At 36.3% G+C, this 15,527-nt stretch overlaps 1 protein-coding gene across 5 annotated transcripts in view; it reads right to left on the reverse strand.

Moving 5' to 3' along the window:
* Myo61F (unconventional myosin 61F) overlaps nucleotides 1-15,527 on the reverse strand; it is a 744,085-nt gene that overhangs the window by 432,945 nt on the left and 295,613 nt on the right. For all 5 annotated transcript variants that reach the window (XM_090391651.1, XM_090391648.1, XM_090391650.1 and 2 more), the window contains exon 12: nucleotides 5,904-6,009. In XM_090391651.1, coding sequence (XP_090247777.1) covers nucleotides 5,904-6,009 — 106 coding nt within the window. The remainder of the gene's footprint in view (nucleotides 1-5,903; nucleotides 6,010-15,527) is intronic.

The following is a 15,527-nucleotide window of genomic DNA, read 5'->3' on the forward strand; positions in this document are numbered from 1 at the left end:
CTTTTGTCGGTGTTCTGGTTTATTTTCAGTTTGCCCAATGCTCTGTCACTTTCAGATCTTTATCGTTTCAATACAATACTGGCTGAAAAAAAAAGAATGTATAAATAATATATTTTCTTCAGACAGTATTACTTGACTAAATGAAGCATTTAGGCTTTTTTGTCAATATTTATGACTTATTCATTTAACAAAAGTTCAATAATGTAAGATAAAAATCTTTCAGAGATGAGACTTCTGCAATAATGAAATAGGGAATTTTGCCCTATCAAGGTTTTTACCTCTCTAAAAAAAGAATCAGGTTGAAGCAACTGTCACACCAGAAAAACCTTAATTAAATGCACTGACAGATAATGAATATACCGACTTATGGGCAACAGCATCTTTTCAGTAGTGCAATACATAAGCAACTCTAATGCTGAAAGCTGTACTCTCATATGTGCTATCATTTAAAACATTATAGAGGTTATTCCATGTGAAATCAGATGAAACATTAAACTGAAGCTGTATAACTTTGTATTTTGATGAAAATGAAATCTTTGGTTACCCTATTCTTTAGATGGAAGAAAAAAAAAATTAAGATTTTTTTTCCTGGCACCACATTGATTACAGGGGCCATTTTTATTTAGTGGAATCAGACAATTATTACAATTTTAGATGTTTTTAAATTAAACACAGCAAATTACCAGATTGCCCAATTTTTATTTTGTATTACTATCATTTAAATGCTCAAAGTGTATACCTTTTGACTTATTAAAATTTTCAAATTAATCTTTTTCCAAGATGAGGCCACCTTTAGGTATTAGAAAAAAAATCAAAAAATCTTACTGGCTTAAAGGGGCGAAGCAAGAATGCTTTTCATCTTCCCCCGTTATCTGTAGAGGGCAGTGTAGGGATAAGGTGTTATTGAGCTATTAAGGCTCTGATCATGGCCGGAGGGTAACAGCAATAGCCGAGCCTCAGTTAGAACTTCATTGGCTACAGCATTGCCATCCATTACCCTCCAAAGGTATTAATCACCGCATCTCACGGTCGATCAACCTCTTCTTCTCTTTCTCCTATTTTATATTATATCCTGCAGGCACCTGTTTGAATCCATGTCTGACTTTATACATGGTTTGTTTGTATGTGTGTGTGTGTGTGTGTGTGTGTGTGTGTGTGTAGTGGAATAAGTATAGTCAAAATCTTTGAAGTGTTTCTTCTATAGGAGGGGGGGGGGAAAAGCCTCAAAGTTTGTAAAAGATTAAAAATAGTTGACTTTGAAGTGCAAATAAGTGAGGTAGCCAAACCAAAATATTGATCAATTTTGCTCTAGAGTCACATTAACTCTAGATATAAAGCAAAATAGTCCCAATTTATTACTTTCATCTTTTCAGCCTTCCAAAACATAAAGAAAATTGCAATTTTTTTGTTGCATTTTCCAATGTATTTATCCATCTATCCAAGACATTTTTTTTGTGGGAAGGGTAGTGTGTTATGTGACAACAGCAAATGGTAAAAAAATAAATTAATGCACGTTCATTTTAATTTAATTATTTTTTATATTTTTATTATTTTATTTTCTAATATATTATATTTTATTTTTTAATATTTTAAAATATTTTAAAAATTCTTCTTCTTCTCTTCAAAGATTAAGCATTTGCCTGTTCTGGCTTCAGTGGTCTTTCCATCTTGCAACTGGTCTTTCTCGCTTTCTTTCTTTCTATCTTTCCCTTTGGTCTATATCTACCTACCTCTTTTGGTAGACAATATCATTCCATCCTAAATAGATGCTCTTTCCATCTCTCTCTCTTTCTCTCTCTCTCTCTCTCTCTCTCTCTCTATATATATATATATAAAAAAAGATAAGCCGAAATTTGAAACTTTTTTTTGTCTTACTCAGAACTCGAGGGGGTTGGGCACCATAGGGGCAGAGCCCCCTAGTATATATATAGTATATATTCCTTGATCTTTTCATTATGTTGTAAATATCTAGCTCTTTTCAGATGTCTTAATTTTTTATATGGTCTAATTTTGTACATTCTTTAATTGTTCTTAAAAATCTCATTTCTGCAGCTCCATATTTTACTTCGATCTTTCTTTACAACAGTCCATGTTTCTGATCCATATAATAGAGTGGAAGTGATCAATAATTTATAAAATTTTAGTCGAGTTTCTTGTCTTGTCAGTGTCCTTTTAATTGTTCCACAGTTTTTCTGAAATTTCTTTATTTTTTCATCTATATCTTTATCTTTTAGATATATTATGCAGCCAAAATAATTAAACTCTGTCATCTGTTCTATTATTTTATTTTCTATAACTATTTTTGATCTAACATGATCTCAGCCTTTAAATGTTATGACTTTTGTTTTCTTTCGTGAAAATTTTTAATTGTATTGTTGGATTATTTTGTTTAATTCATAAACTGATTTCTGAAGGAAATCTTCATTTGTCATGTAATCTAATCTGATCATCTGTATACAGCATTATATTGATGACAGTTCTTCTGGTTAACTGGCTACCTTGTTTTATTGTTGTTTTCCATGTTTTAATAATCTAATCAATATATATATATATATATATATATTGAATAGAGTTGGAGATAAGCTACATTCCTGTCTGATGCTCTAATTTATTTCAATCTCTTCTGTTAATTTATTACCTAACTGTTCCTGTATTTTTGTATCTTTATATAAACTTTGCATACTTTGTACAAATGTAATGAAAATCCTTGTTTTTTCATTATACTCCATAATTTTTCTTTGTGTATTTTATCACAAGCTTTCTCATAATCTATAAAGGCCATATGAGTGTCTAAATTAGATTCATTTTTTTTAATAATTTGTTTACTGTATAATAAGAAGTCATGGCTTAGCGTCTTATATTTTCCTCTTTCTCTCAGGTTACGTACCAACTTACTTGTTAGGAACATTCAATACACTTTCTTGTTTTCCACAAATGCTTCTAACTTTTACTATTACATAAGTTGGAGCAAATGGGAATGGATATAAGGCTGGTGGCACGGATAATGGAGTGGCTGATAGATAGAGGAAGGGTGATGAATGATGGAGTGGAATCAAGGCAATGAGAGTGACTAGTGGAGTGCTCCAGGGCTCTGTACTGGGACTGCTATTCTTTAATTTGTATATTAATGAGACAGCAGAAGATCTGAAGGGAGATATTCAGTTGTTTGCCGATGATGTAAAACTAGGGAGGGCAATAGTTGATAAAGATGATGTGGATATCGTATCTAACAAGATAATTTAAATAAATTGGTACTGTGGGCAAAGGACAATGGTTATCAATTCAACGTTGTAAAATATAAAGGTAATGCACTTCAAAAAAGATTACAGACTTCGCATCATACTGATGGTACTGAGGCTGGGGATTATGGTGGATAGAGATTTGAAATTCAGAGAAATAGTGCAAGAGTTGGCAAAATAGCTCAGATAATTACTTGGATGATGAGGAGCACATTGACAAGGTAAAGATAGGGAGGTTATTACCCTTCTTTATAAGGATATGATTCTAACACATGTTGACTATTGTACAGATTTGGTCACCTGAATTTCTTGGGGATCGCAAGGTGGAGAAGAAGAAGAAGATTCAGAGATGAGTGACCAAACTGGTGACAGGACTGTGGAATGTTCCCTATGAGGATAGATTGAGGATGTGTGAGCAGAGTTCAGCTGACAGGCAGAGGAGAGGGGATATGATAGAAACTTATAAGTTACTAAAGGAATACTATAAGATTGATACAGAAGAAATTTTTCAATACATGGGAAGTAGTGGAAAAACAAGGGATCACACTTGGAAGCTGTCTAAGAGTGTGGTAAGTAAGGGTGTGCAAGTTAGATTCTTTTCCAGGAGAGTGGTGAATGAATGAAATGGATTGCCAGAGTTGGTTGCAAGTACCCCAACAGTGAATAAGTTTAAGGAGATGTATGATAGGTATTGTGTTAATGGACAGAGTGGATCTCCCACGATGAGTCTTTTGACTCTATGGAGTGCACATATAAATAATAATAATTTCCAGTAGTTGACTTTTCACATGGGTAATAGTAATTTTCACCTGAATAATAATGAATTTCCAATTCATTATTATTCAGGCCTCCATGGAGTCAAGACTCATCATGGGAGGTCCTTTCTAAGAAACATAAGTCTATCAAGACTCATCGAGAGAGGTCCCTCCAAGGAAACACAAAGTCTATCATACCACTCCTTAAACGCATTGACCGTTCTCACTCTCATCACTCTATCAGGCAATGCATTCCATGGTTCAACCACCCACCATGCAAAGAAACCACTCCTCACCCTCTTTCACACAGTTTCCTTTCGTAACTTCGAGGGATGTCCCCTTGTCATCACTCCTTCCCACAGTTCAACCAAGTGAAAGAACTCCCCACCTCTCAACAGTTTAAAAGTCTCAATCATATCTCCTCTCCTTCTATCCACCAAACTCTGCAGTCCACACTCCCTCAGCCGATCCTCACACCTAACATTGTACAGTCCTGACACCATCTTTGTTATCCACCTTTCCACAGTTAATTTATCCCCTTCAAATCCTGGGTACCAGATCTGAGAACAATAGTCTAAGTGTGGTCTGATCAGAGTCTTATATAATGGAATGATAACCATTTTATCTCTGCAAGTCAGTGTCCTTCTCATTATTGCAGCAATCCTCTGTGTTACCTTCACTACCTTTGCAATATGTCCCCTAAATTTCAGGTTTCTATCAATCATCAACCCCAGATCTCTTGTCTCCCCTACTTCCTCCAGTTTAATTCTTCCCATAGAGTATGCAGTGTCTCATTGATGTGTCCCAAACCTCAAGACCTTACATTTTGCTGCATTAATCTTACACCCCATTCATTTGCCCATCTATCTAGCTTATTCAAATCCTTTTTCCTGTTGATTTTACCCAATGTGGTTTGGTCAAAAATATACAAGTATTTCCTATATACAAGTAGATGAAGAAAAATGACTTCGGCATTAATTCAACCTTGCTCTCTCTTCTGGTTCTGGCTCCCACTGATGAAACCTCAATTAAGTAGAGACTGGTCTGGGTAGTGACCCTTCCCATAATGCATAGCATTATACACATCTGAAAGCATATGTGCTCTGCATTATGGGATATTAAGGCAATTGATGTGAAGTCATTAGCCTCTATATACAAGTAGCCTAATTGTGAAGATACTTCATGTGTAAACTTTACTTGCTTATACCTGGATAAAGAATTAAGCAAGAATATAATTTCTTGGCAAGTTTAGTTTAATTTGTAATCGAGTGAAAAAAAAACGTTTCTGGAAAAAAATTATTTTCATACGAAATACAAAATTAGCAGCAGATCAACTTGGCTGGGAAAAAATACCAAGTTTAATCTGGAGTAGGACTGCTGCACTTTCTTTCTCATATCTCTGTTTCGATGCACAGATTTGATCACCAGGATTTCTTGGGAACAAGGAAGTGGGGAAGAGAATTCATAGGTAAATAACCATGATAACAGGTATGTATAATGCTTGCCATAAAGATACACAGAAGATGTGTGGGTTACAAACTTCAATTGATAGGCAAAAAAGAAAGGACATGAAAATTATCTAAGCGTATGATTAGCAAAGAAATGAGAACTACTTCTTTTGCTTGGTAGTGAAGGTGTGGAATGGGTTGCCAGAGATGGTCATGAGTGCTCTGTGCATGAATGAGGTCAAAGAAATATAATATGATAGATACTATGAGAATAATGGTTAGTGTAGATCTCTCACAATGGATCTTCAAGACTTCAAAAATATCCACATAATAATAGTGTTATATTTTAAACATAGCATGACCTAAACATTATATTTATGTTAAAACAGTGCACTAAAAATTAACCAAAATGTTAATATGCTTTATTATTAATAATATAATATTACAAAATTTCAACTCACTTCAATGCCTTCCCTATAATATTCTTCTTGTTCTGATTTTAAAGTAAGTTCTATAAACAGTTGTTGAAGCTTTTCATTGCAATAGTTTATACAGAATTGCTCAAAACTAAAATAAACAATAAATACACACACTTAATGGAAAATATTAAGTATGATTTATAATTTGTTTACTGATAATTGCATTTTTTTCACTTACACTTTGTAAGAATCTTATACCTCAAAGTCTTGTCTCTATGGTAATTATCAAAGAATTCATGAAATCTTAAATTAAAATTGAATAACTATAAGAAAGAGAAAATAGATAAAATTTCATAAAGATATTCACAGATCATATCTGATAAAGGCCAGTCTAATATTAATTACATGACGATATCAAAATACTCCACTTCATAAGAACCAGTAAACAAGATTTAGTTAAATCTACATTGCATATCCATGATTTAGCATACAGAATAAAGTGCTCATGTAATGGAAAACTAGTCAAGTCATCTGATCTTCCCATAGGTCCAATGGCTTATTGCAGCCAAGTAACTTGATTTTTCTTATAAACCTAATTTTTCTGTCTTTATGATGTATGTTTGTCAAGTGAAGCTTTCTCCAAAAAATCCAAAGTTCCTAAAAGGAACACTCCTGCCATTTCTATGTGGCATAGGTTATTTAATCCTCAGTTGGAAATCCTTAAAATGTTTCTCACATCTCTCAATAATTGAGATTAGTGAGAAGTAAATAATGAGAATAGACTAAGATATAGAGAAATTAATAAATTAACAACATAATAAGTTATGTTGTTAATTTGGAGGGAAATTTGGAGTAAAATTGTTGATCGGAAGTTAGTAATGGTGTAACTTTTTCATGTAGTACTAATATAATTATCCTGTACACCCACTGAGGATACATATCAGGAATATGATGATGATAAGTTATGTAGGAAGAGAGAGAGAAGAATGAAGTGAAGTCATTAAAAGAAAAAAAATAACAACACAATTGAAAGGCAAGATGAAATCATAGTATAGTGAGAAGGCTATTTTGATAATAATTTAAATGCTATTTAGTCTCGTGACATAAATGCAACAAGACTGGCTATAAACTATTATTATTATTATTGTGCAGGTGCCTCCATGGAGTCCAAAGACTCATTGAAGGAGACCCAAACTATCCACACATTCTATCGTATCCCTTTCCTTGAACCCATTAACAGACAAAGCACTCACAACTGACTCTGGATTCTGGCAACCCATTCCACTTATTAACAACTCTTCAAGCAAAAACCTAGTCCTCACACCCCTACTAACCACACCTTTATTCAAATTCCAGAGATGACCCCTTGTTCTGGCCCCTCCAACCAAGTGCTGAAAATTTCCCCTGCTTCATTTCTATAAAACCCTTTAAGTAGCTCCTATCATATCCCCTCTTTTTCTCCTATCAACCAACTTCTACAATCAGCACACCCTTAATCTATCCTCATAGAAAACATTCAACAGACCACTCACCATCTTGGTCACTCACCTCTGAATCCTCTCCACCACCTCCTCATCTCCAAGAAACCCAGGAGACCAGATTTGAACACAGTGATCCAGGTGTTGACATATCAAGGCCTTGTAAAGAAGAATAACAACTTCCTTATCTCTATTTGTTAATGTCTTCTTCAATAGCCAAGTAATCTTATGGGCTACCTTAGCAACATGTCCTCTAAACTTTAACTCTGTCTACCACCATCCCTAAATCTCTAGCTTCATCTATTTCCTGGAGTAAAGTTCCATCAATGTGGTACATGGCTGTAAACTATTTATCCAAAAATGCATAACTTTACATTTCTGCACATTAAACTGATACCCATTCTCATTTGCTCATACTGACAGCTTATTTAAAATCGTCCTGCACTCTCCAACATCACCTTGATTAACAATTACTCTTATTAGTTTATTAGTCTTCTTCTAGATGTTGAGTTGGTGCTTGTTCCAGTAACTGACTTTTCACTGTTCACCCTGGTTTCCTGACAAAAACAGAAGGGGCCTTATTTAACTGTGCAATGCCCCAGCCAGCATTAAATCTCATCATGTTGTACCATTATATGCATTTGTTATTTGTTTAAGCCAATGGAAAGTAAAATTTGGTCGGCTCAGTCCCAAATTGCCAGTGTCTACTAACTGGGCACACCGTGTGAAGGTAAGGATTAGACATTAGGTCAGAAGCCACAGTTGGTTCTCTGCATTTCTGAAAAGCAATGTGGAGGTCTCCTCCCAGTTTCTTGGCTTTGACCCATAAGTGACACCCTCAAAACTGACATTATTTTAATAATTAGTTACATGATTCTTGTAACAAGGCTTATACGTTGGTCATACATAACTGGTAATTGACTTAAGGAATTTATAACGCATAAAACGGATATTAATTAAAGGAAACTTTAATGAATACCTTCAATATTTCGGCAACGTCATGTTGCCATCTTCAGGAACATACAAATATGGTATGTGCACGCAGACACTAACAAAAGCAAATGAGGAAGAAGGCAAGAAACTAATATTGTTCCTAAAGTCCTAATAGTGCCCCATAGCAGGCTAATTGGGTTGTCTTGGCCGTTGGGCTGAAGTTCTCATGATGCAGGTCTCCCAAATTTGGGGCAGTCTCATGCACCCAAATTTGGTGAGGTTTGGAATGTTTTTTAGAGCTGCTGATGATTCCATGAATAATCTTTCATATTTGAACTTGCTACAGTGTATTATTTTAGTTTTCTTCCAATGAATTCTATGGCGGGTATCTATGGCATGGTCTGCAAGCCCAGAGTGGCTGTACTGGTGAAACTGGATGTAGTGTTTGTGTTCTGAAATCCTGATATTCGCTGTCCTGCCTGTTTGGCCAAAGTAGGACAATTTACAGCTGCAAGGGACCTGGTATACACCAGGTAGGTCTAGGGGAAGTAGTTGGTCTTTGATAGAGCGGATAAGGGATGCCAACTTTTTATTTAGTCTATAACAAGAAGTTAGGTCATATTTTTTGAGGTATTAGTTATTTTCTCAGAGGTGCCCCAGATGTAGGGGATTGGCAAATCTCCTACATCTAAAAAACTCAGCCTACTTCAAAGCCAGTATAGAAAACCTCTCACTCCAACACACTGATATAAATAAATAAATTCCGTGTGATGATACAGCGTTCCCCCTTTTTATGGGAGTTCACGATACCATCTAGTTCCCCCAAATTTTATCCGGGCTATGGAACTGGCATAAGCTGAAGAATCAGACCTACGGCTGGGTCAGTATTCCTGACTGTAATCTATGTGTGTCCTCGGACCGGTTTGCCTGCTTGCAGGATGAAAAACACCAGATAAATTGGCGGAAAGAACCCTGCTGTCCACGCCCAAGACCAGCTAACTTGGCTATGGCTGAGGAAGATCCTTGAGCTCCTCACATCGTTGACAGGAATCGAACCTAGGACAATCCTTCCCCAGGCATATGGTTGCAAAGCACAAAGCCACTAGGCTAACCGCACAGACACACTGTCATAATGATTAGTTGTGACATCTCCTCCCTATTCACAAATGTCCCACTCAAGGAAACTCTAGAGCTCATCCAAGCCAAATTTCCACCCGATATCTCAGCCCTATTTCAGTTCACAATGAACTCAGGCTATTTCGTTTGGCAAGGAAAATTCTACAAACAGATAGAGGGAACATCCATGGGTTCACCATTTCCTCACCCTTGGCCAACTTCTTTATGGAGACCTTTGAAGAGAAAGTCTTAAACTCTGCCCTACAAAAACCCACTATTTGGCTTCGGTACATGGATCATGTGTTTGCTATTTGGCCACATGGTTCAGATACACTCCACTCCTTCTTAACACACTTAAAAAACCAACACCCCCAGGGTCCAGTTCACCTTGGAAAAAGAAGAAAACAACACCCTCCCCTCCCCTTCCACTCTAATCACTCGCCAACCTCGTGGATCTTTGGTTTTCTCTGTTTATAGAAAACCCACCCACACAGGCAGATACATTCACTAACAATTCACAACCACCCCCTCAAAACAATATGGGGTTATAAAAGCACTATATAACAGGGCAAAATTAATCTGCTCAAATGACGATGCCCTAACCACTGAACTAAACCACATCCTCAACACTTTCTTAGCCAATGGCCACAACCCCAAAAAAATCCAAAAAATACTAAAACCAGTAAACCACAACCCCCCCCCTCCCCGCCTTCACAATAAAGATTACACTAAATCTATCACTATCCCTTACATCCGGGAACCTCTGAAAAAATAATCAATATCCTCAAAAAATATGACCTAACCTCTTGTTAATAGACCATATAAAAAGTTGGCATCCCTTATCTGCTTTATTAAAGACCAACCACTTCCGCTAGACCTACTTGGCATATACCAGGTCCCTTGCTGCTGTAAATTGTCCTACTTTGGCCAAACAGGCAGGACAGCGAATATCAGGATTTCAGAACACAAACACTACATCTGGTTTCACCAGTACAGCCACTCTGGGCTTGCAGACCATGCCATAGATACCTGCCATAGAATTCATTGGAAAAAAACTAAAATAATACACTGTAGCAAGTTCAAGTACGAAAAATCATTCATGGAATCATCAGCAGCTCTAAAAAACGTTCCAAACCTCAACAAATTTGGGTGCACGAGACTGTCCCAAATTTTGGAGACTTGCATCATGAGAACTTGCAACACCAGGCAACTCTGAGGAAAGGTGCACCACCTTACCTCAGTCCTGAAGATATTTTCAGATACAAACTTTGTTTGCTTACACTTGGATAAAGGATTAAACTAAATTTATTATAGTCTAACCAAGTGCAAAATAAACTTCCAATATCTTTCTCTAAATCCAGACTAATTCAATAATAAGGTGGTACACCTGTTGGCAACTTGTATAGGTAAATATGACCTCTCCTATTGCTTCTGCCTCCCACTGACGAGACCTCAATAAAGGTCGAAACTGGTCTGGGTAGTGGCCCTTCCCTTAATGCATAGCAGTATATGTGTCCGCAAGGAGATGTGATTTGCATTATGGGGGATACTGAGACAAGGAGTGATGAGAGCTTGGTCCACCTTTGCTCGGAGTTGCCGTTTGTTGCACCACCTTACCTCAGTCATGAAGATATTTTCAGGAGCAAACTTCGTTTGCTTACACTTGGATAAAGAATTAAACTAAATTTATTATATGACATTTGTGTTGCTTTCAGTTTCCGTAATTTCACATGTATCGTAGCCACTAATAATTAATGGTCTGTTCCACAGTCTGTAACTGGAAAAAGTCTTGAAAGACTGAATTGCACTTCTCCATCTTCTTTATATATCAATTTGATTTCTGATTTCTGTCCATCAGGTGATATCCATGTGTGCAATCTCTGTTTGTGCTGTTTAAAGCAAGTGCTAGATACAACCAAAGAATTCTCTGCGCAAAACTCGACTAGTCTCTTCCCTGCAGTGTTATGAATACCTAAACCAAAACGACCTGTTATTCCTTGTTCTTAGGTTTCTCCCACACTTTTTCTCCCGCAATTAGTATTTTACAATACTGCATAAAAAATTAAATAAAATGAAAAAAAAAAAGTAAAATAAAATAAAAGATGTTACCTTACCGATTACTTTGTTATTCTGCATAATGCCTATGCACTATTTAAATATAAATATTTGATGAAATATTCAATTATAACAAAATCAGTTAAAATCAACAAAATGGTTTGGAATGACCAGCATGCCAACAAGAATTAAAAGTGAGGTTAAAAAAAAAAAAAATTGTTAAGGGCAGTAAAATGAGCAGAAATTGGCAAATCAAGCTAATAAAAATTTGAGAGTTTTGCAGACATGTTGCACATAGAAGGAAGAATGATTATGGTAAGATGATGTTAATGGATAAAGATAGTAGATTAGTAACTGCTGCAGCTAACACAGTTGAAGCATTCAGAGAGCAATTCATCAAGGTGTTTCATCCTTGTCACTACAATATCATGAGAAATTTAAGTATAGAGAAAATGAGAAAGGATGAATGACTTACTTGTGAGCAAGCAGAAGTTATATGAGGAATTAAGTAAGCTTGATGCCAGTAAGGCAACAGGACTTGATACATCATTACACATCTTAAGGGAGTGTTCCTGGGAGTTGCTGGTAGCCTTAGCATATTTAATAAGTCTTGCAACAGCACAGGTCTCAAAGAAGAAGAAAGAAAGGTAAAATTGTTCCACTTCACAAAAGTGGTGGCTGTGGCTGCAAATTAAAGGCCAATCTGATTAAGATATCGAAGAGATCAGTGAGAACTAGTATGCAGAAATTGATGGACAGCAGTATTCTCTGTGATTGTCAGCAGTTTGTTATATGGAGATAAACTTACTTATTTACTATAACAAGGTGACAAATGTATTCGACAAGGGAGATACATATACAGTGGTATACATAGATTTTGCAAAGACTTTTAATGGATTTCTATACAAGTGGTAACTAAACTGAAATGGAAGGGATTGGATAACAGACTGGTAAGTTGGTTAGGTGAGTTGCTGTCAGATAGGTATCAGCAAGTTACATATAGGAGTGCAGGACCCCAAAAGAGGAAAGTCACTAGTGATGCACTACAGGGGTCTGTTTTGGGTGCATTATGGTTCAACTCTTTTAATAATTATATTGGGATAGATTTAACTGGAGATATTCAAATGTTTGCAGATGATTGGAACTATCAGTTCAATGCTGCAAAGTATAAGGTGCTGAAATTTGGTAAGCAATGATGGGATGCAAAGTATACTCTTAGTGGGGAAATTCTGAAGGAGGTAGAGGAGATGATAGATCTGGGAGTGGTAGTGGACAGGGATTGTTCACGCTGCAGAAGTTGTGAAATTATCACATTGGATTATAGCAATGATTTTGAGGACCTTTACATTGAGAAATAAAGGGGTTATGTTTCCATCGTATTAGGCCTTGTTCAGGCCTCAAATGTCAGATGGTTTTCATGGTGATGAGCAGGACTGGACCCAATAAATATACTTATCCACTTACCTGGGGAACAGATGTTGCCACCTAGCAAGTAGCATCAGATTGGACAAAATAGGATATCTATTTATTTAATAAAAGAATAACTCTCTAAACAATTTTTTTTAAAAGATAATACAGATGCAGCACATTACTAATCACTTGAAACCCCTATGACTATCTTGGGGACACATTGTTAAAAAATGAGAGGGTCTTGGAGAATGGTTAGTAAGATGAAAAAATTGCCTGAGAGTGTGGTGAATGCAGATGTATTATATGAGCAGTGTGTGCAAGCACAATTTGATGTGTCTGACAGTGAGTACCTCCTACATATAAGATTTCCATGGAGTTACGACTCCATGGAAGTCTGGCATTAACCACGCTACCGGCCAAGACATCTATAGACGTCAAGATTATCATGGATGCAAAGTGCATATTAAAATTGTAATACCATTGATATTACATTGAAATATATGATGGATACGAAGCATATGAGGATGCGTATTTGATCCATAATGGCTGGTAAGGTGGTTAATAATATTTACAACATAAAATTATGCCACAGTATTGAAATTACTTAAATAAAGCTAACAATTAAACTTAGAACTCACTTCTGATTTTTTTTTTTACTTGTCAGCTAAAAATTCTCACTTGTCACAGCCTAGCAATTTTTGAAGAATATGAAAAATGCATTTGAATATAAAAGAATAACAGATTTATGCTGACCACATTTCATAATTCAGACATCCTAATCACCCCACTTATGAAAGTCTTTTCATCTTTCTGTTGGGAAAGATTAGCATGTTCGGTGTAGGTGTGTAGTGTGTACATTATTGCATAGCACTTGTATAATCTCTTTAACATACATACAGTATGTGTGCAAGCACATGCAAAAGAGGCTGATGTGCTTTGTATTTAACTTCTCTTCAATGCAATGGTTAGGCATACAACTGCTCTTCTGGTAAAGTAAGGGAAGCTTCTGTTGTTTCAATACAACATATAGAATGGGCAATAAACAAACTGTACCAGTAGTTATCTGAATTCTCTGATGGTGGATAGGATCCAATCATTAACTTGTAAATGCATAATTAAGCATTAAGCAAATGAATGTAGTGTATATGAAGTAGGTAACAATGATCTGCACTGAATTTCTGCAAAGAATAGAATATTATTATTATTATTACTTGACACCTCCAGGGAGTCCAAAGACTCATTGAGTGAGGGCATCTACTCTACAACTCTATCTCCCAAACCCACAATCCACCAACTACAATGAACAACTACACCAACGCCACCTACCGTCCACCACTATGAATATGAAGGATATTCAGTACTCTCTTATGCTTTTTTCTTAGCTAATGAATGTGTGCAAAATGGAAGTTTTTTTTTTTTTTTCCATGTGTCAAAAATGATTTACAAACTTGGTTTCCAGCATTGTAGGGATAATGCTGAGTTTGCCCCAATCTTAACTGTGGTTGAAGGTAACTAATTCATTTTCTGTAAAATTGAATATATAATTTTTTCTACTGGAAACTTCAAACCATTATTCAATGTAAATGAAAGGACAGAATCAAACACTAGATGCAGCTGCATTTTATTAATCTTAATGCTACAGGAATGAGAGAAAATCATCAGCATAAAGAGTAATCATTAGTAACAGGAGGAGGAAATTCTTCTGCTAATGAGACCAAAGAGTGCTACATTTGGAAAGCATGAAAAATAAGGAACCAAGAACAATGCTCTTCAAAACATAGAATTATATGATGTCAATGTAACAATATAATAATAATAATAATAATTATTATTATTATTCAGGCCTCCATGGAGTCAAAAGACTCATCGTGGGAGGTCCTTCCTAAGAACATAAAGTCTGTCAAGACTCATTGAGGGGAGGTCCCCCCCCTAAGAAACACAAAGTCTATCATACCACTGCTTAAACTCATTGACCGTTCTCGCTCTCACCACTCCATCAGGCAATGCTTTCCATGGTTCAACCACCCTCCATGCAAAGAAACCACTCCTCACAATGTTGCTCACAGTTTCCTTTCGTAACTTCCAGGGATAGCCTCTTGTCATCACTGCTTCCTGCTGTTCAACCAAGCGAAAGAACTCCCCAGTGTAAACCCTGTAACCACCTCTCAACAGTTTAAAAGTCTCAATCATATCACCTCTCCTTCTTCTATCCACCAAACTCTGCAGTCCACAGTCCCTCAGCCAATCCTCATAACCAAAATTGTACAGTCCTGAAACCATCTTTGTCATCCGTCTTTGTACCCTTCCCACAGTTAATTTATCCCCTTCAAATCCTGGGGACCAAATCTGAGAACAATAGTCGAAGTGTGGTCTGATCAGAGATTTATACAACGGAATGATAACCCTCTTATCTCTGCAGGTCAGTGTCCTTCTCATAATAGCAGCAATCCTCTGTGTTACCTTCACCACCTTTGCAATATGTCCCCTAAATTTCAGGTTTCTATCAATCATCAACCCCAGATTTCTTGTCTCCCCTACTTCCTCCAGTATAACTCCTCCCATAGAGTATGCAGCATCCCATCGATGTTTCCCAAACCTCAAGCCCTTACATTTTGCTGCATTAAACTGACACCCCCCATTCATTTGCCAATCTATCTAGCTTATTCAAATCCTC

Source organism: Typopeltis vanoorti, chromosome 4 (assembly GCF_054136105.1).
Source record: "Typopeltis vanoorti isolate ZY-2024b chromosome 4, IOZ_Tvanoo_1.0, whole genome shotgun sequence".
Taxonomy (NCBI): Eukaryota; Metazoa; Arthropoda; class Arachnida; order Uropygi; family Thelyphonidae; genus Typopeltis; species Typopeltis vanoorti.